General features: G+C 37.3%; 1 protein-coding gene across 2 annotated transcripts; it reads left to right on the plus strand.

The window, feature by feature from the left end:
- Positions 1–825: 825 nt before the first annotated feature.
- Positions 826–20,741, plus strand: meis1a (Meis homeobox 1 a). 2 transcript variants are annotated; one of them, XM_079462354.1, is made up of 13 exons: positions 826–1,202; positions 2,148–2,353; positions 2,891–3,029; positions 3,174–3,224; positions 3,382–3,432; positions 3,561–3,707; positions 6,213–6,318; positions 7,343–7,488; positions 11,900–11,976; positions 16,451–16,509; positions 17,863–17,952; positions 18,467–18,561; positions 19,664–20,741. In XM_079462354.1, exons 1-12 carry the CDS (start codon positions 1,191–1,193, stop codon positions 18,526–18,528), a joined length of 1,146 nt encoding a protein of 381 aa, XP_079318480.1. In that variant the 5' UTR covers positions 826–1,190; the 3' UTR covers positions 18,529–18,561; positions 19,664–20,741. The 2 variants fall into 2 exon arrangements, with proteins under 2 accessions (XP_079318480.1, XP_079318481.1); XM_079462355.1 differs by having other exon boundaries at positions 1,049–1,202; positions 18,470–18,561; positions 19,664–19,803.
- Positions 20,742–23,487: the final 2,746 nt, after the last annotated feature.

Raw genomic sequence — 23,487 nt, forward strand, 5'->3', positions numbered from 1 at the left:
TTCAAAACTATTAAACGTAAGGAAGGAAAACTAACAGTAAGTAATCGAAAGGAAATTAGTCATACCAACGTAGCAGGACACTTGGGAGAATTTAGGAAAATAAACGTGTTAATGCCAGAAGAGGGCGCCAAGTGGATGGATAAATAAGGGCGTCAGTCATGTAAGACCACTTTCCTCCTGTTTCCTTTATATATTTTTTAGAGACTGTTTCAGTAAATACATTCATGATAACTTTATCCGTTTAGTGCAGTCGTATTTTGGTTTTATTTTGACATTAAGAACAATCAAGACAATGAATAGCCAAATAGCCTTTGACAAAATACATGTTAACACATAAAACATTTATAAAGTAAAGCAAATAAAAATGTAGTTCTTGATAACTTCAGGTTTCATATCAAAGAAAGCCAATCATTTAAATGAAGAAAGAAATACCTTTGCCAAATGTAAAACACAAGAATTGCTTTAAAACGTTTATGGTATTTTGATGTTACAGAGTACAGTGGGAAAATCTCGCGTGAAATTTATGAGGGATTTCACACTGGTATCAGTTGCTATTCCCAAACAAACTGCAAAAGGACAGCACTGGATGAGAGCGCACTCTTCGTTATTAATCATTAATAACCTGTGGACATGCCATCTAATCTATTATGGTAACTAACCAGCATCGACTAAGTCGGTTTCAAAAACCTTTATTGCCTCCTAATGGTCTGACTAATTTAGGACTACAGTTTTGTCCTTTACGCACGGGTTGGGTTTGGACTATACGTCTCCTTTAAGAAGTCCAAATGCCCCCTCTCCTCCTCCGCCTCCCTTTCCGCGCTCTTCACATCTCATAGAGGTGTTATTGCATTAAGAATAAACCAGGCGAGCGATCAAAGACCCGAATGGAGTTTGCTTTTCACCTTTTGGCGACGGGATCGTTGACGAGGATATAGAAAAATAAAGCAAGCTAAAATACAACGGTTTGGTTATTGATTTAAACCTCGGACAGCGTCGTGAACTGGATTTCTAACTGATATCCAGTCTTGCGTTTGGTAAACAGGGTGGATTACAATGTTATTGTTCATCACGGGCACTTGAGTTGGCTTTTCTGCAGTTTTTGAATGCGGTGTTTGGCGTCCTGCTCCCCGGGCTCGTAGCACTGAGGTCTGGAAGTGTTGAGAACAGGGAGTCGTTGAAACGGAGTCCTCATGGCGCAACGGGTGCGTAAAAACCTCAACAACAAAAATCCTCAAACGTGGCCGCACAGGATAATTCTGACACTGATAATATATAAAGCAAGTACAGTCAGACGTGTTTTAATTCATTAATTGAAATCTATCGGAACATACACGCGTTACATGTGTGAGGGCTTGAATTTATTGTATTTATTTTTAACATAAGGCGTTTGTTATACTTCTAAATCACTTGGGATTTTATTCCCAATTACGTTATAACCTTAGATATTTCATTTGCTGTTTTTCGTTATTATAATTTCATTTAATTCCATATTTAGATGCAGCCAAAAGAGTAACTTGATGCTTACAGTCAGTTCCTAACACATTTCTGTCGTTGTGTGAGAGCGATTTAAGGCACCGACATTAGGCCCTATAAATACAAAACTTCATTTAAATCAAACTTTATTTAACGTCATGTATACTTTATTAATTATCTTTGTACCTTACGGTTTAATACTGCTTTATATTTTGATTTGGTAATTTAGCCACCGTCAACAATAAAACGTCATGGGTGGGAAATGTTGGGACAGTAAACTCTTCTATTTTTAGCCAAATGTTGGTTTGTGAAAAATAAAGTAGCCAAGATTTATTATAATGTCAGATATCATTTCTTTCGTGTGTTAGAAACAGTGTGTCCAAAATGTTTTCTAAGAAAAAAATAGAAGAGAGAACAGACATTGCAGGAATATTTCCCAGCTTGTTTTTGAAAGTTAAAGGCCTCAAAGTAAAACTGGTTTGCGGTTATTTAATTTGTTTACGTGTAAAACTACTTACATGTAATCAGTTAAGTTGGTTTTGATGGGCAGTTTATTAGGCTTAACTATATATAGTTTACGCATTTCCCTTGCAGCGACAGCTCGTGTGATTAATGTGTGTGTGCGAAGAAAGTGCAAACACAACTTTTACATTTCACATTTCCATTGCTTTTAGTACGAAGATATGGTACATTACGGCATGGATGCGGTCGGGATGCCGTCCCCGATGTACGGCGATCCTCACGCCGCCAGAGCGATGCAGGCGGTTCACTCGAGTCACGGCCCGGTGCTACACGCGCACCCGTACTCGCACCCCACAGCTCCCGGTATTCCGCCGCCCATGAACGACGCACTGAAACGGGACAAAGACGCCATTTACGGGTATGTGTGCTTAAGGGTTTATCTATGATGAAGAGGAGATGATAGTGAAGCCTACAGGGCAGGGTTTTTACAAAGGGAAAAATGTTATTATGTTCTCGCTTTTTGAACTAAAATACGTGTCAGACGTGTTATGTGTCATACAGCAATGTTTTATTAAACATACAAAAGCAGTTTTATCTCAGTCCTTTAAATTAATATTGGCTATTCACATGTTACTATGCCTTCAACAACAACCAAAAACCTGCATAATATTTGAAAACATTAAATGTTGAATATTCATTTAATTTAATTTGTTGAAAAATAGGCCCTTTAAATCTGGTCAACTGTAAAACTATGCATGTAAAACTATATTACATGCATCATTTATACAAAATATTTACCCGATCGATTTATTAATCAACGATTAATTATTGTTACTTTTAAATCCCCATTTGTTTTCGCATCCTTTGAGAATTTAACCGAAAGGCATTGTTATTGAGTCAGATAAAACTTTCTCCACAGATATATAAACACCAGCATGCGTGTTTTGTTTTTCAGACACCCCCTCTTCCCTCTGCTTGCACTAGTTTTCGAAAAATGTGAATTGGCGACTTGTACGCCGAGAGAAAGCGGCGTTACCGGAGATGTGTGCTCATCTGAATCATTTGACGAAGACATTACGATATTCTCAAAACAGGTCAGACATGAATTTGTATTTAATGTACCAGCTCTTGCATGGGCTATGGATAAGTTGTAGCATCCAGCAAGACAAACTCATTTATTAAGCACCTGTGTGAACGTTTTAGAGTCCCGATATAATTGTGCCTTTTTTCAATTTCAGATAAGGGCGGAAAACCCTTTTTTCTCTTCTAATCCAGACTTGGATAATTTGGTAGGTGGCCGTTTAGTTTGAAATATAATTAAATCTATTATTTATATATATATGTTGAAATATAACATACCATCGCGTATTTTATTCCACCCAGTTTTTTATTGGTGAATAAAATAAAATGTAGTTTTTGTCAATGCGTCCGGTCGCTTTGTTTCAGATGATTCAAGCCATACAGGTGTTACGATTTCATCTCCTCGAATTAGAGAAGGTAGGTTTACCTAGGTTATTTATTTATGCTCATTTATTGATACTATTAATATTGTTGTGATGCTAATATTATTGTAACATTTAATGCTTTTATGTCAATTACATAAATCGATGTTGTATTTTCTGTAGGTGCACGAGCTATGCGATAATTTCTGTCACCGCTACATTAGCTGTCTGAAGGGAAAGATGCCCATAGATCTGGTGGTCGATGATAAAGAGGGGGGATCCAGATCTGACGGCGAAGAATTTACACGCACCCCAGGGGGGGCAGAGCGGGCAAGTCTTCATTCGTATATTTCTATTTTTATTTATTTACTTGTATGTTTTTATCGGTCCTCTGTAATATTCTTATTGTGAGCCAGAGAACATATTTTATTGAGACCAGGCTAGAAAATAAATGTCACTTTAAATATGATTATTATATTAAATAGCCTATTAATGTTCTGAAAGCTAAAACCTTGACTGCAACATTGGCGGTTGAGAGAAAGCGAGAAAACGCGTAAAATAAATGTAAGAAAAAAGCTAATGTATTTCTCCAAATTGTGAAAAGTGAATTTATTAGTTAGATTTTTTTTTTTGTTTAAAAATATTGTAAACAGTTTTATGCAATGTCCTTTTTAAAAATACAAATGTGTCATAGAGCTGTACTATTTAGGTGATAATGTAAAAAAGACAAAACATTTGAGATCAGTTACAGCAGCTAAAATAACATTATACGCTTAAATGAATGTGAACAAAAAGTCCATATAAAAATAACCGCATAAAATGTACTTTTCCACAGTAAAATGACACTTTGTAACATACGTTCAAGTTACACACGCGTTGGTAATTTTAATTATTCAGTATGATAGTATTAAACCAACACATGTGAAGTTTGTCATTTAAACATAATTGACCTTAAATATCTTGATATTGAATCACTCCCATTTTCTTAAAGTATACGAGTTTGAGATAACTATCTGTCCGCTGTGCGTTCTCTTCGTCATATCAGTTTATACCAGAAACCCCCACCAGTCCTAATTTCTGAATATATATATATATATATATTGTGAATGAATCATGCGCAATGCCACCTCATTGTTAAGAATTTTGCTGTTTATTGTATCATTTGCATTGTTGTTGTTGCGCTGGAGTTAAGTGTCATGTGAAGAAAACGCCTCATCGATGATGTGGTTTTGTGTGTCACTGTCATTATATTTTGTACGCGGAATGTAAAGGATCTTGATTTATTGTCTGTGTGTCATTGCTTGCGGTAACATTTCTTTATTGCAAAGTATAATGTTAAGAGCAAATAACGTTGTGGTTAGTGTGTGTGTAAAAGAGAAGGGTGTCCCTGACTGTTTACTTGTACGACAATAAAACTATTTTTCCGCTGTTTAGTTTCCTTAATATTTTAGAATTAAAATGCAGAAAAGATAACTGAGAGATAATCTGGCATGCAGAGAGGGATTTTTGTTTTTCTAAAACAAACATGAAATCAAATAATGCGTAAATGCCAGATTGGGGCTCGTTCTCACAACAACTCGGTGCGTCGCAAATACTATTCGCTTGTTTTTCTCTAATATTTATTTTTAAACCACACATTTACTTTTATCCTAGGTGAATGTAAGCCTTTTGAATAATTTTTTTGAGTTTGTGATATGTTTTGTTTAATATGTAATACGTTAGTTTTATTATTTTCCTGAGCAGTATGATCAAAATGTTCAATACACAAGAACATTTTATTCACAACAATGTCTTACAAAACCTGTATATTACTTTTTTCTGTGAAACACAAAATAATATATTTTGAGAAATTGCTCAGTTTTGTCCATACAATAAAGCTAAAGTTCATTACAGTCAATATTGTCTAGTTACCGACATTCTTCGAAACATCTTATTTTGTATTCTACAGAAAAAGGAAAGTCATACAGGTTTGAAATGACATAAGGCTGAGTAAATGAAGAAATAACTTACATTTTTGCCAATGTGTCTATATATATTTACCTGAGTAAAAAGTGTAACAACTAGCCCCAGTCCTTCTAATAACACAATCTGTCAAGAATGCCTCGGTTCAGTAGTAATGTCCAAGCTGTCATACTTTAGGCCTATCTGAATAAAAACCTTCCGCTAAAAATGTAGTCTCTAGCATGTAAATAATGGGGACCCATAGGTTCCCTATAGGTGTCCTGCATTTATATACACACTTGCGTGATTTACAGGTGTTATTATTCTCGGTTGTTTCTTTGCTGTATTGTCCAACCATAATCCAGAACCGGAACAATCCTTCGAATAAGGAGGAACAGTCTATTGGCATTTTCGTTTCAGTTTTCAGTCCGTTAAAACTAACAATATGGTTTTCTAAATATCCTGTGCGTGTGTGTGTGTGTTTGTTTGTCTTTTGAGTTATGTACAGATGTTTGTGCATGCATGCGTGTGTGTGTGTATATATACAGATGTGTGTTTGTGTTAAAGCAGTCTCTAGTCTTATTGAACTGTTTGCTCTTGGAACATGTGTTCCGTATTACTCCTTACAGCACTGCTCTGGTATGCAGCTCTATACTGTATTTAACCAATAATATATTACACTGAACACAACTTATAACTCTTTCTGTACAACCCACCTCCTCCCCTCACTCTTTCTGTCTGGCATTCAGACTTGATCTATTTTGTGTGTCTGTATTGGTCTATTTTTGTGTTCATCTTTCTGCCTGCCTGTCGATTGCTGTGTTTTTCTCATTGTCATGTCTGTCTGTCTGTCTCTCGCTGTCTGTCTAATTCCTGGTCTCTCTCTCTATCTAGGTGTGCTGGAGGGAAGATGATGCTGCATCTATTCATTCTGCTGATGCGCCCGGTGCCTGCGGTAGACACCCCAGCTCACACAATGGAGACAACAGCAGCGAGCACGGTAACAAACACTCCAGCAGACACACACACACACAAGCATGCAAGTGTTTGTAAAAAGCTTTCTGTCTGCCAAGTGAAACAGAGCTTCAGCAGGTTTGTCATCTCTAGCATACATTTGCACTTTAGCACCACCACGGGGGTGTCCTACCGCACACACACACACCCACACAAACGCGCACGCACAAACCTACACACTCACACATCGGCCAAAAGACTCCTAAATAACTGCAGCCGCTCTGTGCACGTACGTGTGTGCGGTTGTGTGTTGGACAGGACATTTTGCATGGTGGTTATAAAGACTCTTCTCTGTGCTCTTCAGCTTTGAGCACCAACCATGGCCAATAAAAACCCGAGTCCATACTTCCCCGAGCGGTGCGCGCACGTGTGTGTCTTGGTGCGTTCTGTCTCAGCTCAACAGCTGTGAGGCTGGCTCTGACAGAATATTTCACTACCTGTAAGAAACAACGGACAGACAAACACACAGTTAACCCTCGGAGACCCAGCGTAGGAAAATCACGACAGCCGTTTAAAGCGATAATTTAATACGCTAAATATGGGTTAAGACAACATACTGTATAATACAACAGGAGTCCACAGCTCCACACTAAGGATAGGATGGAAAGTATTTACAATTTGAAATTTCCAGTTCGCAGTCATGATCACGGCCTACTGACACCTTTTTTATTTTCCAACATTCAATCTGGTAGTATTTCAAAAACATGTCAACTTGAGTAAACATGAGACACATTTTTTATAAATGTTGCACAGATGCAATGGACTGAGAACAATGCTCAAAGAGATCCCATTTAGTGAATCATAGATTTTTTGATTTTCATTGTAAACCAATGTCATTTTGGAGAGTGTCAGAGGACTGCTTTGAGCTGACCACATCTAAATCACAACATCCCACCCTGCCGGGAAACCTTCCAAGACTGTCCAGTCCAAGAAAGTCAAAAAGTGTACCTACGTGGTGCAACCTCAAGTCTATTAGTGTCAAAGCTTGACTATTTATTTGTTGTTCTTAGATGACTTTTTGGATCAGGGTGTTGCCTCCCCGAGCACTGGCGAGGAAGAAGACCCTGATAAAGACAGGAAGAACAACAAGAAAAGAGGGATTTTTCCCAAGGTGGCAACCAACATAATGAGGGCATGGCTGTTTCAGCACCTCACGGTAAAGGAAATTTATCTCTTTGTTCCAAATAGTGTTGCAAATGTACTTTTACCATTTTTAAAGACTTTTTACATGCCCGCTTCTCAAACCCACACGTAGACAGCTTGTTATTAAATAGCACCACACCTTATTATATTGCGTCAGTATCATATGCTTTCCTGTAGCTCAGTGGTTAGAGCATGGCTCTAGCAACGCCAAGGTCACTTGTTCAATCCCAGGGATTGCACATACTCAGATGGAAATGTATAGTATAATGTAATGTAAGTCTCTTGGGATAAAAGCATTTGCCAAATGTAAATATGTAGGAGCTTTCTAGTCCAACAATGCTGAACTAAAAAACCTTCAATTGCTAAATGGTCCCCAAAATGAATTTTGTCAAATACAGTAAAATAGCTTTATATAAACAATAAGCGACTTGTGTGATAGATTGATTTTACTGCAATTCTTCACAATTAATGTGTTATTTTACGCATGTGAATCATCCTGCTGTTTGTTGTTGTTAATGATATATATGTGGTTTTATCTCCAGCCGCATCTTAGGTATTACATATCCAACTAAAATATCTATTTAGATCTATTCATCATCTGTGAGTAACCGCTAAAGAAGCTTGCGGCGGCGTGTCTAAACCTGCCCACCCATGTTATTTCAAGCTCACTGACGCCCCTACATTATCTAGAGGCTAGTTAGTGAAAACACATGCACTAATGACCATTGTAACAATATATTAGGGGTAAAGCACAAACAGGGTTCTTTTTCTGTTGTCATGTGTACGGTGAAACAATTGTTTTCATGGAGAGGTGGCGAGGCATGACTTAGAGCCCTCCCTCTCTAGAGCCTCAAATTTATGATCAATGTTTCTGTTTTTGCTTTCGGATAACTTAAGACATAAATTCCTTTTAATTCAAACTCTAATTACTTGCAGCTTTTCCCTCGTCTCTCACCAGGAAACGTGTTGAAAGTTTGTAACAAACACACACCACCTCATAAACACGTGTTTATATGCATTCAGTATAAAGGCTGTGATCTGGATGGGGTTATTAGCAGGTCATTTGTTGCAGATGTGAACCAGCAGAGCTTCAAAACTGTCTCGCTATTCAACATTATAGAATAACAGGAGGATATTAGTAGGATTTAGTATTAAACAGTTTTAAGGTTTTATTTGTGTTCATAAAGTAAAGCCGGTAAAGAAATTGCTTGACAGAGGACCTTAAAAGCACTTAAAGGGACAGTTTACCCCCATTTCTTTGTTCTGATACACACAGAGGATATTTGAAAGCATACTTGTAACCAAATGTTCTTGGCCACCATCGACTACCATACTAGGAAAAACTACAACGGTAGTCAAAAGTGCCCAGCAATTTCTCCTACTGTGATTGTTGACGGTGCCCAAGAACTGTTTGGTAACAAGCATTCTTCCAAAAATACTCTGTGTTCATCCGAACAAAGAAATGTGTACAGATTTGGAACAACTTGAGGGTGAGTAAAAAGACAGTAAGTCCATTTTTAGGTGAACTGTCCCTTTAAGGTTTAAAAGTACGAAATAGTAAAAAGTAAAGAAAACAGGCTACAAGTAAACCTTATGCTGTTGCAATTTTGTACGGACACAAGCAATTTGCAGTGACCCCATTGTGTGCACCCAAGCACAAATGACCAAACGAGTAAGAAGTAAACATATAAGACAAATTGTGGACCCTGATATTGATGGTGAGTAGCAGATAGATGACATACAACGTTCCCTAAGCTCAATAGGGGGTCAAAGGTCACGGGTGTAAAAGAACGCCACCACCCCGCGGGTGTTTTTATACCAGTACAGTCGCCTCTGTTCCATTCAGCAACCAGACAAACACAATAAACACACACGCACACACAAGCCTGTCTGTTTGATGTCTAAAGTTTAGAAATACGAGAAGCACCTAAAAATGCAATTCGTGTTTTCCAGCCACCCACCCTCACTTTTGCGGGCTCTGATTATTTATAATCTGCATATTCATGTTTGTCAGCTGTTCATTTGGTTTCGCATAGCTCTGTGGTACAGCAGACAACAATCAAATTAAATAAATATTTCTCTGTCATTTACAAAAACATTGATTCTGTCAGAAAACTATGGAAGTCAATGGTGCCCAGGAACTGCGTGAGATTCCACATTCTTCAAAATATCCTCTTTTATGTTGAACAGAACAAAGACATTTTTACAGTTTTGGAACAACTTGAGGGTGATTAAATAGTGAAAGAGTTTTTAGGTGGACTATCTTTCACTGGAACTTTTTTTGATGTCAACCTTACTTAACACACCAACAAGCATTGTATTTGAAACTGGCAAGTTTTCATGAAAGGCGAGCTTATTGAAAAACGACTTGCATTTTGGTATTATGCTCTCAAAATGCTATCTCACATCCTTATAGGACTTTAGAAACATGACCATCTGCCTGGGTTTGGAATAAAGTGGGCACATAAAGAACTGTTTGTAAACTATCCCTCAATTACATTCACCAATTCTCAAGCTTCAAGGCAACTCTTATTTAAACTCTTGTCTAAACCCAACAGTCTTATTCCTTTATTTATACTCTAGACATGTTATGCTACTGTTTTCAGCATGTTTCTCTCCAGGCTAAATTTTCCTTTGAAGTGACGGAGCATTTGGTTGTAATGAGGGAGGGGCAATTAGCGTCAGTCTCAAAAAATGAGGAGCCAAGGGCTTTGGTGGGGGTTGACGGTGGAGTTCATTTATCCAAACTGCACGGGCATGTTATGCGAGGATGGATCTACTGGGGGTTCCACCCCCCTCCAGGGTCTCTCCAGGGTCGAACTTGCTGTTATCAAAACACCATCCATTACCGCTCTGACAGCTTCTCCTGGGGACCCGGGTTCTGCTAGACCTACAGGGAATTTCCGTCCCTGCCCGTGAAAGAAAGGGATGGAGAAAGAGAATGAAAGAGGGGAGAGGTGATTCATCACGGCCAGACCTTTCTTTCTTCGTAAACGGAGAAGGTGGTGGTCGGGGAGGGGGGGTTAAACGGAGATGAAACAGAGAAGCGTCAAGCAGGAAAGTAAGAAATATACGGAGGATTGTATCTGCAAAGTTAATGAAAATCACAGTTGGCCTGCTGGGTTTTAGAGGGAACGCAAATATGTTTATGCAGTGTGGGGAGGCTATATTAAAATGGTTGCTTGCCAAGATACTCATAATTTAAGATACTTTAAAAAAAGTTAAAGTTAATCAACCATTATCAATCATAAAGCAATTTAATTTGATTACCATATATCACTTAAGCTCAACTTTAAGCTATTACTAGGTTGATTTCTCAGAAAAAAACGCTTGTGTTATCAATTGCTCGAGTTTGGAGTTGATCTTGCTCTTTGTCTGACATCGGCGAATGGTTTAGCTTGGAAACCGTCACAGTTTTTGCAATTCCGTTTGGTTTTGGTAAAATTATTTACGTCACTTTTGGACACGCACATATCTTCTTATTAAAACGCAACATGTGGATAATACACGTAAATTTTGCATATTTTTTTTCCTGTTCAGCTTAAATGAGCTTCAGTTTTGAATACAATACATGGGTCATCACACACAAAAAAACGCACGCATACATGCAAACACACAGCTGCGGTGGTGGGTGAGGCAGGGCGTGTTTTAGACTCGGTTTAAGTGCCGTTCACTGTGAATTACTGATCATTAGAGCCTTAACAGCTTTACTGCCTCTGTAAACAGGATAATGACCCCACACACACCTTTCGCCTCTTCATTGAGTTTCACAGAACACACACACATTCATCGGCGGCCTGCACACACCTCCAGCCAGCACGGCTCGCCCGGTCGTAAAGTTACACACCATTTGCTACCAGAGCTCTTGCCCCGCAACAGGTGTTAAGAGAGAGTAATTCATGGGTGAGGTGTTTATAGTCCCTGCTGTAAAACCGCTGCTCCACAATCAGTTTTTAATACACGTCCCACTTTATTTCAACATCTAGGTGAGGTTTCCAGGGCCGACCTAGGATCAGTTGGCTAATTGGAGGTTGAGACCTATTTTGTCAACGTGCGCATATCCTTTGGGATTAGCAAAGGTTCTTTTGGCTGTTAGGGCCGTCACCGTTGGTTACAGGATAGCAATTTGTAATGACTTTGTGGTTTGGAGGCTAAATACCAAGCGGATACATGAGGAATCGGCTTTGGTCCAACACAATACAAATGGAGAACAGAACAGAGCACACAACGAAAATGAACAGCGAGAAACTAAAGCTTGATTGTAAATTAAGATGCTATTTATATGTATATCCTGATTCATAGATTGGACCTTTATTATATATTTTCAAACATAAATCATAAACAGAAAATACATAATCTTCAAATTTGCCGTATACATTAAGTTTGCAACGTAAATATTCAGGTATGTTTGATGTATTTCGTAGCACCCGTACCCCTCTGAGGAACAGAAGAGGCAGCTGTCCCAAGACACAGGGCTGACCATTCTGCAGGTCAACAACTGGTAAGCATTGATACAAATGTGCAAAACTCAAAGCTCAACGCTTGAGCCATCCAGATGTGATCGATCTGAAATGTGAAGCATGTTTTGCTCTAAACTCTTAAAACACAAATCCAGATAAAAGGAAAATGCGGTTTACGTTTTCTTTTTAAAGCTCCGCGAAGGCCTTTTTATCCCATCGTTCTTTAGAAGATCATCCAGGTCTGGTGTTTTAAAGCCAGAAGCAAATGCATTGATCTGAATAATTTACAACGTATCATCAAGACATTTTTAAATCTCCAAAAAACCATAAAAACTCATCTTTTTTTGCTGTGCAAAACCTTCAAATAGCTTTATATTTTAAATGCATTTTCTGAACTGAATGAATGTGAAAGGAAATGACCTGCGGTGACACCAGTTATGATTCCAGTCATAACATTTCTGGGACCATCTCTGTGTGGACATAACGTCACAGACAAGCTAATCGATGAGTACAGTTACATACTAACCAGTTTAATCTCATTAATGTCACTGTGTGGTGTAGTAGTTAAAATTCTGACCTTGTATCCCGAATGTTGTTGGATCAAAACTTGCAACTGGAATTAAGCTGCCTGTGTCAAGTATGCCTTTAAATATCGGCTATAAATGGCTTTGGATAACAAAGTGCCGCTAAATGAAATAAATCACCTGGCTTTTGTCCTCTATAGAGCACATTTGTTTTTAATGAGTCCATACAAGTTCTGGTATCTTCAGAAACACATCTCAAGCTTTTCAGAAATACCAGATGTTTGGGGGTTTAGCCCATGAAGACTTCCGTTTAACATTTTTAAGCCAAAATTCACAGGATTAAAAAACTCAACAATAGATTTTTTTAGTAGTTATCATTTGTCACTGTTTATCACATAAATCTTACTTTTATTTAGTTTTTAGATTTTCTTTCACAATTGGCTTGGAATTCGTGTTTTCTTCTGTATGGGACTTATTCTAAGTTGGGGAAACAGGAATAAAATTATATTAAGAAATAAAACATATGCTTTATTTCTGTATTTCCCATGTTGCCCCAAAATGAGTCGTTATATTTTTATACCGAAGACATAGTTTCGTGTGACACAAACACTTGGCTTGAAGTTAACTTCTGTATTTGGTGATAACATAACAATTTATTGAAGATTTAATTTATATTCATATTCATTTGTATTAAAATGTTATCGTATATTGATTGTATGAAATTGAATTAAAACTATGCAAGAGTTTTTGGTTCTTTGCGGAGGTCTACCAGAAGTTTGGGCCACATAACTTGAATGTTGTTGCCGCTGAAACGTCTATAGACCACTTTGAATAAACACGAATAATGCTGGTCCAGAAGCGTTTGATTAGAATACAACCAACATAACTTGTATAGCAGAATCAAAAAGGTAAATGAATATATTTAGGATTTCATTATGTGAAATAAGAAAATAGTAAACGGGGTTGCTTCTGGAGCAGTGTTTACATCTTGCAAAGGGGTCTCATTCTTCAGATTATAAAAAAAGCAAGAAAGAGATGGTTCTTTACCAAACCTCTGAATGGCATCGCTGTGAAGAACCTTTTAAGAACCTTTATTTTTAACACTGTATATATACAGTATATATATTTTTTATACTTTATAGGTGGTGGATAAACAACAGCCCTTACTATCATAGTAAAGAAAAAGTTTAGTTGATACTCTCAAAGGGAGTTTTCTGAAAGTAATTTTTTAGTAACATCAGTTCATTCAGATTATAATTCAGATAATACTTATATCGTAAAAGTACATCTTAATGAACAAAAAATTCTAGTCTTGGACTTCTGCCCATCACTGTAAACAATATCTAGAGAGACTAATCAGCAGTTTAATTACCAGAGTGAAAATACATTAGGTGCTTCTCAAAGCCCAACACAAACAGAGCGCAGAATGTGTGTGTGTGTGTGTGTGTGTTTCAGGGAGGAAACAGGTGAGGGGAGGCAAGGAGTGAAAACGAGCTGCTGTCAAATTAAACAGAAATTATCACAAGCAACAGCTGGACTGGTTTATTTAAACGCGGACACGCACTCACACACACTCATAAAGAGCAACACTGTCCTCTGAATGACCTCACAATACAGTGGGCTAAAAGAACATTTTATGTCTATAGTTTCCAGACCGGAACACTCTTGTGTGAGTGTTTAAGGTTCGATATATTACAGTAAGATTTATATATTATTACAAGACACAGGCGTGTAGTACAGTGGGGTCGAAAAGTCTGAAGCATCACTTAAAATATTACATTTTTAAGTTCAGAATAATGTTTCATTTTGACATATTAATTATGTTTAAAGAAAACGCTTCTAGGTTCAATAAACAAATCATTTACAATACAGACCATATTCATTTCTTCTTAATTTTTTTTTTAAAGCATTCAAGATGCAATGTATGAAAGTATTTTTATTAGTGGTCTCAGACCTTTGGACCTGTATACGGTTGAATGCACGATGCATTTCTTTGGTCCCTAGTGCATGAGAAAGGGCCCCAAAATATTTCACTGGCTGCGTACTTTTGTTATGAGTGTGCCGTGCATGTTGGGCTGTGCTGAAGTGTGTGTTTGTAGAGTACAGCAAAAGCACTAAGCTCGTAAACTTGGTCTCGTGGTGAGAAGGGGGGTTCAGTGAGGGGTCAGCTTTTAACCCCCTTAAGAGTGGGACGGGCTCTTCCCTACCAGGGATAGTGCTCTTATCTCTGATTGGCCACCTGACGGGCGGAGCTATAGGGGGGATGCTGACCCCCAACAACCTCAGTAAAGTGTTTACAATTATACCTGTTAGACCTTTTGTTCTTCTTTTCCTGTTAGCTATGGTTTTCAAGCCATTAATCTCAACTGGCTTTGATTCAACCTTTAGAGTCAACACAATATCAAAATGGTTTTGCATAAAAGGTTGATACGCAAATTCATTTTTTTATAAATAGGTTAATTACATTATATGAATAGCATTTAGTGTTGCATTTTTTCTGTTGTCTGTGACCCGCTAACAGAGCAGACCTGTGACCCGTCGCAGGGTCGTGACCCCACCAGCTGACAACTGCTGACCTAGAGCAGTGATTACTGTATCTAACTGTGGTATGCAAAGTATCTCTGGTGGTACAAAACACAACTTTACATAACACGACAATACTCTTCACTCATTTCTGATCTTTATAACTATACATTTGATGTAGTTGTCATCATATCAGTCATCGTTCTATGTTTAAACCAATTATAGTCTTACAGACAATTATTTTCTTACAGTAAGTTAAGCTATTTATAAAAAAATGTAATACTCATGCTGGTTTAATGACACTATTAGTATAATGATTTGATTATACACCTAAAGATTTTCAGCTAGTTAAGTTAGAGTACATCTTATTATAAAAAACACATGACATTAAAGAATACAATACATTTATGTGAATTAATACATTAATATGTTTTATCATTTCTTTTTTTTTTTTTTTTTTCACTACTATCTGTATAAATATGAAATATTTTAAGTTAAATTAAATAACTTTTTAAAACGTAAAGCATTGTCGATATGATTTTTTACGTAATTTTGTGTAGTGATATAATTTTTCTATGTAATTGTGATACTGTAACAATTTTAACAGTAGACTTCCATTTGCTTAAAGGGAGATTTAGAGATGTTTTAAGATTAAATCCCAAAATATTTTTAGTATTTATGTGTTTAGATTAAACTGCAAAAACTACTGTAAGAACCCTTCCACTGCACCATTTATCTTATTAACAGCAGGAAAACTGCACCCAAAAGTTTCATTCACTCAATACCCAGCGAACGTTCTTGCGATTAGGTGTTTCTCGGATGTTCTAATCTCTGCTCTAATGTAAAGAAGGGTCATGCGGCCGTCAACGTTTCAGACCTCGAAGCCTCTCACTGTGTGTGTAATTCACTTCCTGCGACTGAAAAGCAGAACATCCCCTGCTTTGTGAAGGTTAAAATGGAAGCAAACCACCTGGGGTGACGTGGAGCAGTCATTAATCATGTGTGGACTTGTGCCCTGGCACCCGGAGGTCAGAGGTCACAGGAATTTTTTGGGGCTGAGAAAGAGCAGAGCTGCGCCGCTGCCCAGGGTGTGAGGTCACTGAGTCAGGGGGTGAAAGGTCAAGCATAGCATGGGAATATATGTAGAAAGCATTGAAGATCTAAAGAGCTGCGAAAAGTCTTCAAGTTCTTTGTTAAAATTATCTTGATTTTTTATATGCAAGTGATCATTTACCACTTTGTCAATGAAGATATGGTTTGAGTCTTTTAATGTAAGGCTATATGGGATTGTTTTTATTGTCCGACAGTACAGTCAAGCCGATCACTTATTTTAAAAGCAAACGTAACAAGTCACATGATTTGAGGTCTCATTCATGCATTTGGCACAAAAGCAAACATCGGCAATAAAAATATGGTTGTCTTCTTCCTATTAAAAAACTATTTTTCTTGTGTTCTTCTGTTCCTTTAGGTTTATTAATGCCAGGAGGAGGATCGTCCAGCCGATGATTGACCAGTCCAACCGTGCTGGCAAGTGAAGCTTTGTGAATCTTAAAAATCTTGTTTTTGTGCCGGCAAAAGGAATTTATGTTTTGATTTAAAGCTCAGAACCTCCTTAATAGTTTTAGACAGGTTTATTCAAGTGGTATTTTTGTTTAAGAGGAATTCTATTGGCTGTCTGTGTGATGGATGTGTCTGTTGTTTTAGGATGTTGTATGAAGGATGCATTGTTGATAAAAAAAATGTAATAACGTTATATTTGCAGATTAATTTAAGTCAGATGAATCATGGGCGGAGATCAACATCTTGATCGTACAGAATGTATTAATAACTTGTTAATGAGCCTTTAGTATTGTTAAGTGTATTGTTTAATTCCTTCAATTCTGTCACGCTCTGTCTTGCTGTTTCAAGTGCAGGAATGCACGTTGACTGGCCCTAAAACAGATTTCGGGATGAATAATTAGAACTCAAGCTTATCCATCACACACACCCTTCCGAGCTCAGAATGAAGTGTAAGGCGTGCAGGTTTGGGGAGGTTAAGGGTTGACGTCTACAATGGGACTCAAAGACGAACATAAAAAAAGGTTTGCTTGCAAACCAGAGCACAGGAGTTTGATATTTTTTTACTGATGAGTCTACTTACAATGTTAGGCAGGGTTACTTGCACCAGAAATTGTAGTTTACTCTGACTTTTTTAATAGAATCAAACAGGCTGTTTTTGCTACTGTCCCTTTAAGACTGGCTCGGCTCCAAAACCATCAAAATTTATCCAGCAAGGTAAAGGATATGTACCAGAAAAAAATCTAAGAGAGCGTACAAAAAGAAATATTTATTAGACTTATAAATATAATTCATTAAATACTCAAAATTATAAATAATAAGTTATATTTCAGTTACTATTTAGCTGTGCATTTATATTTATGGTATTGAGCTAAACTACATGTCGACTCAAACTGAATTGTAAAGTTTCTGTCTCCTGTGTATGCTGTGTTTGAGGAGGGTTATTTGTATGACATGTGGTGTTGCTGCCTATGTAAAGCCTTCCAAATCTCTCACTTCTAAGATTCCATTTCACTTACTCACTAGGTTTTGGGCCAGAGCCTAAATGTCAGTCATCTTTGTTGTGATTGGCTAACTCCAACGTACCTGCCTACTTCACACTGACTGTATTTCCTCTGATTGACAAATGTTTTCAGTTTAGCTTCCAAAATTGGGGTTGTTGCATTATGAGTGTTGCGTGAATATAATTAAATTCTAAACTGATAGTTCAAAACAACAATGAAAATATTCAGTGCAATACTGAGACAACTGCACAGATGCCCGTAGAAAAAGTCTTGTGTCATGTATGCATGTTTATGTTAATATATGTCTTTGTCTGTGCAGTAGGTCATGGTGGCCCCTACACACCTGATGGTCAGCCAATGGGAGGTTTCGTAATGGACGGGCAGTCACACATTGGCATCAGACCACCAGGTACATCCTCCCTCAAATCTAAAAGGTCTAAAAGGAACTGCTTAGCTGTAACTAGACCCATTTTGAAACACAAACATGTTTAATATATTTTTGTTATATTATGTTTCATGTGTTATATTTCATATATTTTTTGCATTGTAAGGTTAGCCAGTTAATCACATATTTTGTTCAAATTGATTTTAACGCTAAAGATTCACATTGCTGTACTGCAATAATTGTTGCATCGATTTTAATTTATGCTTATTATGTATACGTATAATGTACAGTAAACTTTACTTATGGAAATGAGAATCGAAATGATTCACCAATGCATAAAACTAAAACAGCTTCATTAAAGTAATGAGACTTTTTAGAGAAGATGTGACAAGTTGTCATACAAATGTCACAGTATAACAGATCCAAACACAACGTATGCTTCATTTGTCTGATGCTAAATCTAATTTCTTGTTTTTTAGGATAAAATTAATCTAAATAGCTCACATTTCGCACCTAACATCTCTTTTATCACGTACAGCAGCTCTGGGCAGTCTTGGGGGAGTGAATATGGGGTTGGAGAGTCAATGGCACTACATGTAAACGATCCATCCTGCATAACACAGCAAACAAGAGGTACGTTTCTGCACAAGGGATGAGAGCACATACTTAGACTCTGGAGAGAGAGAGAGAGAGAGAGAGAGAGAGGGAGAGAGTGTGCTTGTGAGAAAAAGAGATTGTTCTGAATAAATATTAAGTTTAGTTAACTTAAAATTACAGGTTCAATTTAGTATCTTCAACTTTATTCATTTAAAGGGTAACTCCACCCAAAAATTACAATTCTCTCATGAATTACTCACTCTCTAGTTGTTCCAGATGTATATATTTCTTAGTTCGGTTGAACACAAAGAGAGATATTTTGGAATAATGTTAGCAACCAACAGTTCTGAAACACCATTGACTGCCATAGTAGGAGACATTTAAATGGTAGTCAAAAGTGCCCCCGAACTGTTTGTTTTCCTACATTTCTCAAAATATCGTCTTTTGTGTTCAACAGAACCAAAAAATTACTACATTTTTTTTCTACTATGGCAATTTTTGGGTGGAGTTACCCTTTGAGTAAATGTCTGTCAGAAACAATTAAGCTATACTTTAATTATTTTAGTAAGTTAAACTTAAACTTACTTAATACAATATAGTTAAGCTTACTTAATTGAATCAAGGCAATGTGTTTGCACAATTTGATTAAGTAAAGAAAACAAATTAGTTTTTACATTGTCCTACAAATAGAGAACTGAAAACGAATTTTCTCTTTTGCTGCACATCAAAGTTCAAGTTGGGTGAACTCTGACCTGCGAGTGGAAAAACGTGACCAATGAAGAATCTAAATATCACCAATTAACATATTAAACTAAATCGCTTTAAGTATAATAAAAAAACATTGCATTTGAAGACTAGGCTGAGATGTTCTGTGTAGATACACAACGGTATAAACTGTACAACAAACTCATGTTGACACATTCTCCTGCCGCATCCCTTCATGCCCTGGTTCTGATAAATTAGTCACGATTGATTACTCAGTGGAGACAGTTTATGACATTAGAATTAGTTAATGTCTCAACCCATAGGAAGAGATAAAGATGAAAGGGTCTGTTTTGACAAGCGAAGTGATTTGCGACCATACGCTGTCGCCAGCAGTGTTTTCCTTACAAATGATTGAACCTTTGTTTGATTGCAGAGTCGGGCATTTCGGTGAACGGATCCGTCCTCTGCACACGTTCGGAAAATGGATTTTTAAACGGCCTATAGTTCTACGGCATGGACACCTTTATAGAAAACATAAAACACTCCAGCTTTTGGAACGCTCTAGAATCCCTGCAAGAGACGTTCAAGATGGCCGCCTCGACTCGTGTTCTACGTGATGGGCAGATCAACAGTATTGCAAACAATGTCGAAGAGAAATGCCTCAACACCTGGACATACCCGCCGTGGGCCCGGGAGATTCTTTAATGTGGCCTGGAACCAGGTGATTCTTCCAGCGACCTTTAAGGTCAAAACAAAGTCTCGCGTTTCAACTCAAGTGCCACCTGTAATGAAGAGTCATTATTCTCCAAACAAAAGACGTGGAGTCCTTCTGCAGTGGGCGTCGCACCAGCAAACATCTATGTCGTGTTCGCAGACGTCCGCATGTCTGGAATCTGCAATGCAAAAGGCCACGAGAACTTTTGACTGTCTTAGCAATGCAATACGATACAGGATGTGTATATAATGCTGCTGGATGTGTCAGATATGATACAGTTATGAATGCAACAAAAGGTTTCACATGCACGTTTAACTGCAGTATACAACTCAGAGACTGTCTGAGATCACGAGACTTTGAAAGATACTAATGTTTGTTAATTTTCTGGATTTGACTGACGTGTACGAAAGTGTATTTTCACACTATGTGTGTGTGTTTGGGTTTCAGTAAGTGTGGGTTTATTCGCATAAAAATTCATACCTCAATGAGTGTGTTATTTGCCATTGTGGCATATGGGTTTTGTGACCATCTGCTCAGATGCATTGCTTATGTTTGGAATAGGATACTGCTCGGTATATGGCGTGTACTAATCTGACAAATAGTATGCTAAACAGTATGAAGTGCGTCATTCTGAATTTTGCAAATTATAGAATGCTACATTGTTTTACGTGACATTTATCGTAATAAGAAATAATATGGTTATTTAACATTTTAACCCTTGTGCGGTGTTTGGGTCTGTAGGAACAGTTTTCAACAAAAAGAAAAAATTATTAAATAAAAACGTGTTATTTTCACCAATATCATAGATTTTTAAAGAACTGACACATTTTCCATAAATGTGAACAGAGGAAAAGGACAAATATCAACCATATGCGCTGTCTGTGTTGCGTGAAATTGGGATGAAGCAAACATCTGTACAAGATTTTTACATAATTCTTTATGGCTGTAATGATTTGAAAACCATATAATGCTGTGGCTCCACTAGACCCGTGAACATTGGCTAAGTAACAAAAACATGAACACAATACAAGGGTTAATTTAATACCCAAATTTGTGTAAAAACATCTTTGTTTGGAAGTCTTGCCAAATAATGAGTCAATAAGATCATAGCTGCTATCCGGTTCATTTCTCATTTAACACAGTGGACATTTTCACAATTAGGTCATGCATTCAAAAAGTTTGCATACTGTACAAAGTAAACATATTATATACTGCAGAAATAATAGATGGTAGTATGGCAATGTGCTATTCCGAACACATCCATTGCTTGGAAAGTGGACGTAATACAGGAGGTGGTGTATATCGCCCCCTGTGGGACATGAGAGTTACTCATGCCTCCTGATATTATTAGAAGACTTGCTGTGGTTGAACTAAAAATGTCCACAATGATTGGGGTAAGCTAATGTTAAGTCTGTTTGCAAACACAATTACAAACTTATCTCAAGGGATTTCTTACCTACAATGAACAATTTACAATAGATGTTACCATGTAGACATATTGATACCACTGAATCAATACCACTAAATCAAAAAATGACTATAACAAGCAGCACCCGTCAAAAAGAGAAAGCACCGTATGAATGGGGGTTGTAGATGTAAGACAAACATGTGAGGTTGGAGGGTGACTGATACTCACCGTAATTAAAATGTCTGGGTTTGACATTTTAATACTTGATCTCCCTCGTCTTCCACTTTCCTGTTTAAACCAAACCAAAACAAACCAGCATCATCTCACCAGAGGAGAATTTTAAAGCGAATCCAAAACTGTTTACAATTCTGGCAAACTGTTTTACGCTGAGATATTTTACTCTGCCAGTAAGACCCGAGCAGTTTTCCTGTTTGTATTATGAGTGTATGTTTTAGATCAGTTCTTCGCAGTCCTACAGACCTTCAGTTTAGAAGGACACTCATTTTCATCGTAGGTGAATCTCATGAAATGTAGCTCATATTTCACATAAAGATCCGTAGGAAAATATAAGACTTTTTTAATCTGGTTAAAGAGTTTTTAGGATTTGATTTGCATAAAAACAACATGTAACATAAAAATCAGTTTAACAGTGTTTTACCATTTTAGTTAGAAGTGAATGTACCGTTTTTTGCATTCATTTTTTCAAAGAAAAATTCTAATACATCAATAAAATAAAAAAAATTAAATACATAAAATACAAAGCATTTTACACACACAAATAAAGTGCTTCACGATGCCTTAAAATAACCATTTTTGTCTGGTTCCATAAAAAAGAATCGCAAGTTTCACAAAATATTTCTTGTAGTGGAAAAGGGTTCCCTAGATTAAAGAAAAGTGTGAAAGCAATATATTTTTGACTGACTGGCTCTTTGGGGAACCTCAAATTGGTTTTTCTATTTGACATTGGATATATTCCTTTAAACCTATTATTTAAATGAATTTCTACATTTTTTTATTTTTCCATTACAGATACAACTTAAGAAATTTAGTAATATCTTTGATAACTTCATAAAGCTTCATATGCTTAATTTCTTTAAGCAAATATATAATGTCTTATTTCTTTTGATCATGAGGCGACATATGACCTTGAGGTGTTCTTTTATGAGTTTCACTCACCCGCTTATGATACACTTAACTTGAGCATTTAATTACCATAAGATCATAATTTTAAATCTAAAGTAGCACCCTTGGCATATATACTGTGTTGCTTTAGCCATTTAAATCATGCATATAATAAGGCTTGTCCGCAATCTGCAAGGAAATGAGGGGATTGAATATCCCTCTGGATCTGTTTCAGTTCAAGAGGAAAGAGAAACGCGGAGTAATGAACAAGTGGGTGTCGGGTTGTCCCGCGAAAGCCTTGTCTGAAGCAGCCACGGCCTTTATTTAACAAAGTGACACACATTTGAGTGCAAGAGGCCATGAGATTTGCCCAACTTTGGGATCATGAATATTAAATGCACACATCATGAATTACATCATAAACTAATTCATTCACGAATGCAAAAATTGACCACATGACATGATCTGTTATCACACATCAGAGTAATAATTCCTAGCACATAATAACACTAAAGTTGAAGAGTATATTTTCCTTTGCTAAACCTAATAATAAGTGTTTCCTCTCATTAATATGGTTTGACTAAGCTCGCCTTGCAAATGGTTGGTGTATCAAATAATATGGTCTTCAATAGACAGAGGCCCACCACAGGCAGGCCGTGGGTGTTAAAGTGCATTAGCGGTGAATCTGAGGGCCCACGGCGAGATGTGAGCTTGTTGAGGGGTAAGCGTAGTTAAACTCACTGTTGCACGTACGGTTACCAAACAACCTCTGTGTGACCCAAACCACAACCACACCAAAAACGTGCCTGTGAGTGATTATGCAATCTCACATACACATATACATTCAATCAGCTCTTCTAATCAGGGCCCGGCCACAAAAAGGCCAAACAGGGGTCGTTAGGGGCCTTTCTGATGACATCATCATAGTGCTGCAGGTAATCGGAGCCGTCGCGCTGGCGGCAGTACAGGGGCTGTAAATCAAAGTTTCAACTGAGTGTTCGTAGAAGAGCGT

Source organism: Barbatula barbatula, assembly GCF_947034865.1.
Source record: "Barbatula barbatula genome assembly, chromosome: 8".
Classification (NCBI taxonomy): Eukaryota; Metazoa; Chordata; class Actinopteri; order Cypriniformes; family Nemacheilidae; genus Barbatula; species Barbatula barbatula.

Excerpts from the sequence above, each read along its gene's own strand:
- meis1a (XM_079462354.1), top strand. Across the intron at positions 3,433-3,560 it reads ATCTCCTCGAATTAGAGAAG|GTGCACGAGCTATGCGATAA; the intron begins GTAGGTTTACCT and ends TATTTTCTGTAG. Across the intron at positions 11,977-16,450 it reads ATTCTGCAGGTCAACAACTG|GTTTATTAATGCCAGGAGGA; the intron begins GTAAGCATTGAT and ends CTGTTCCTTTAG.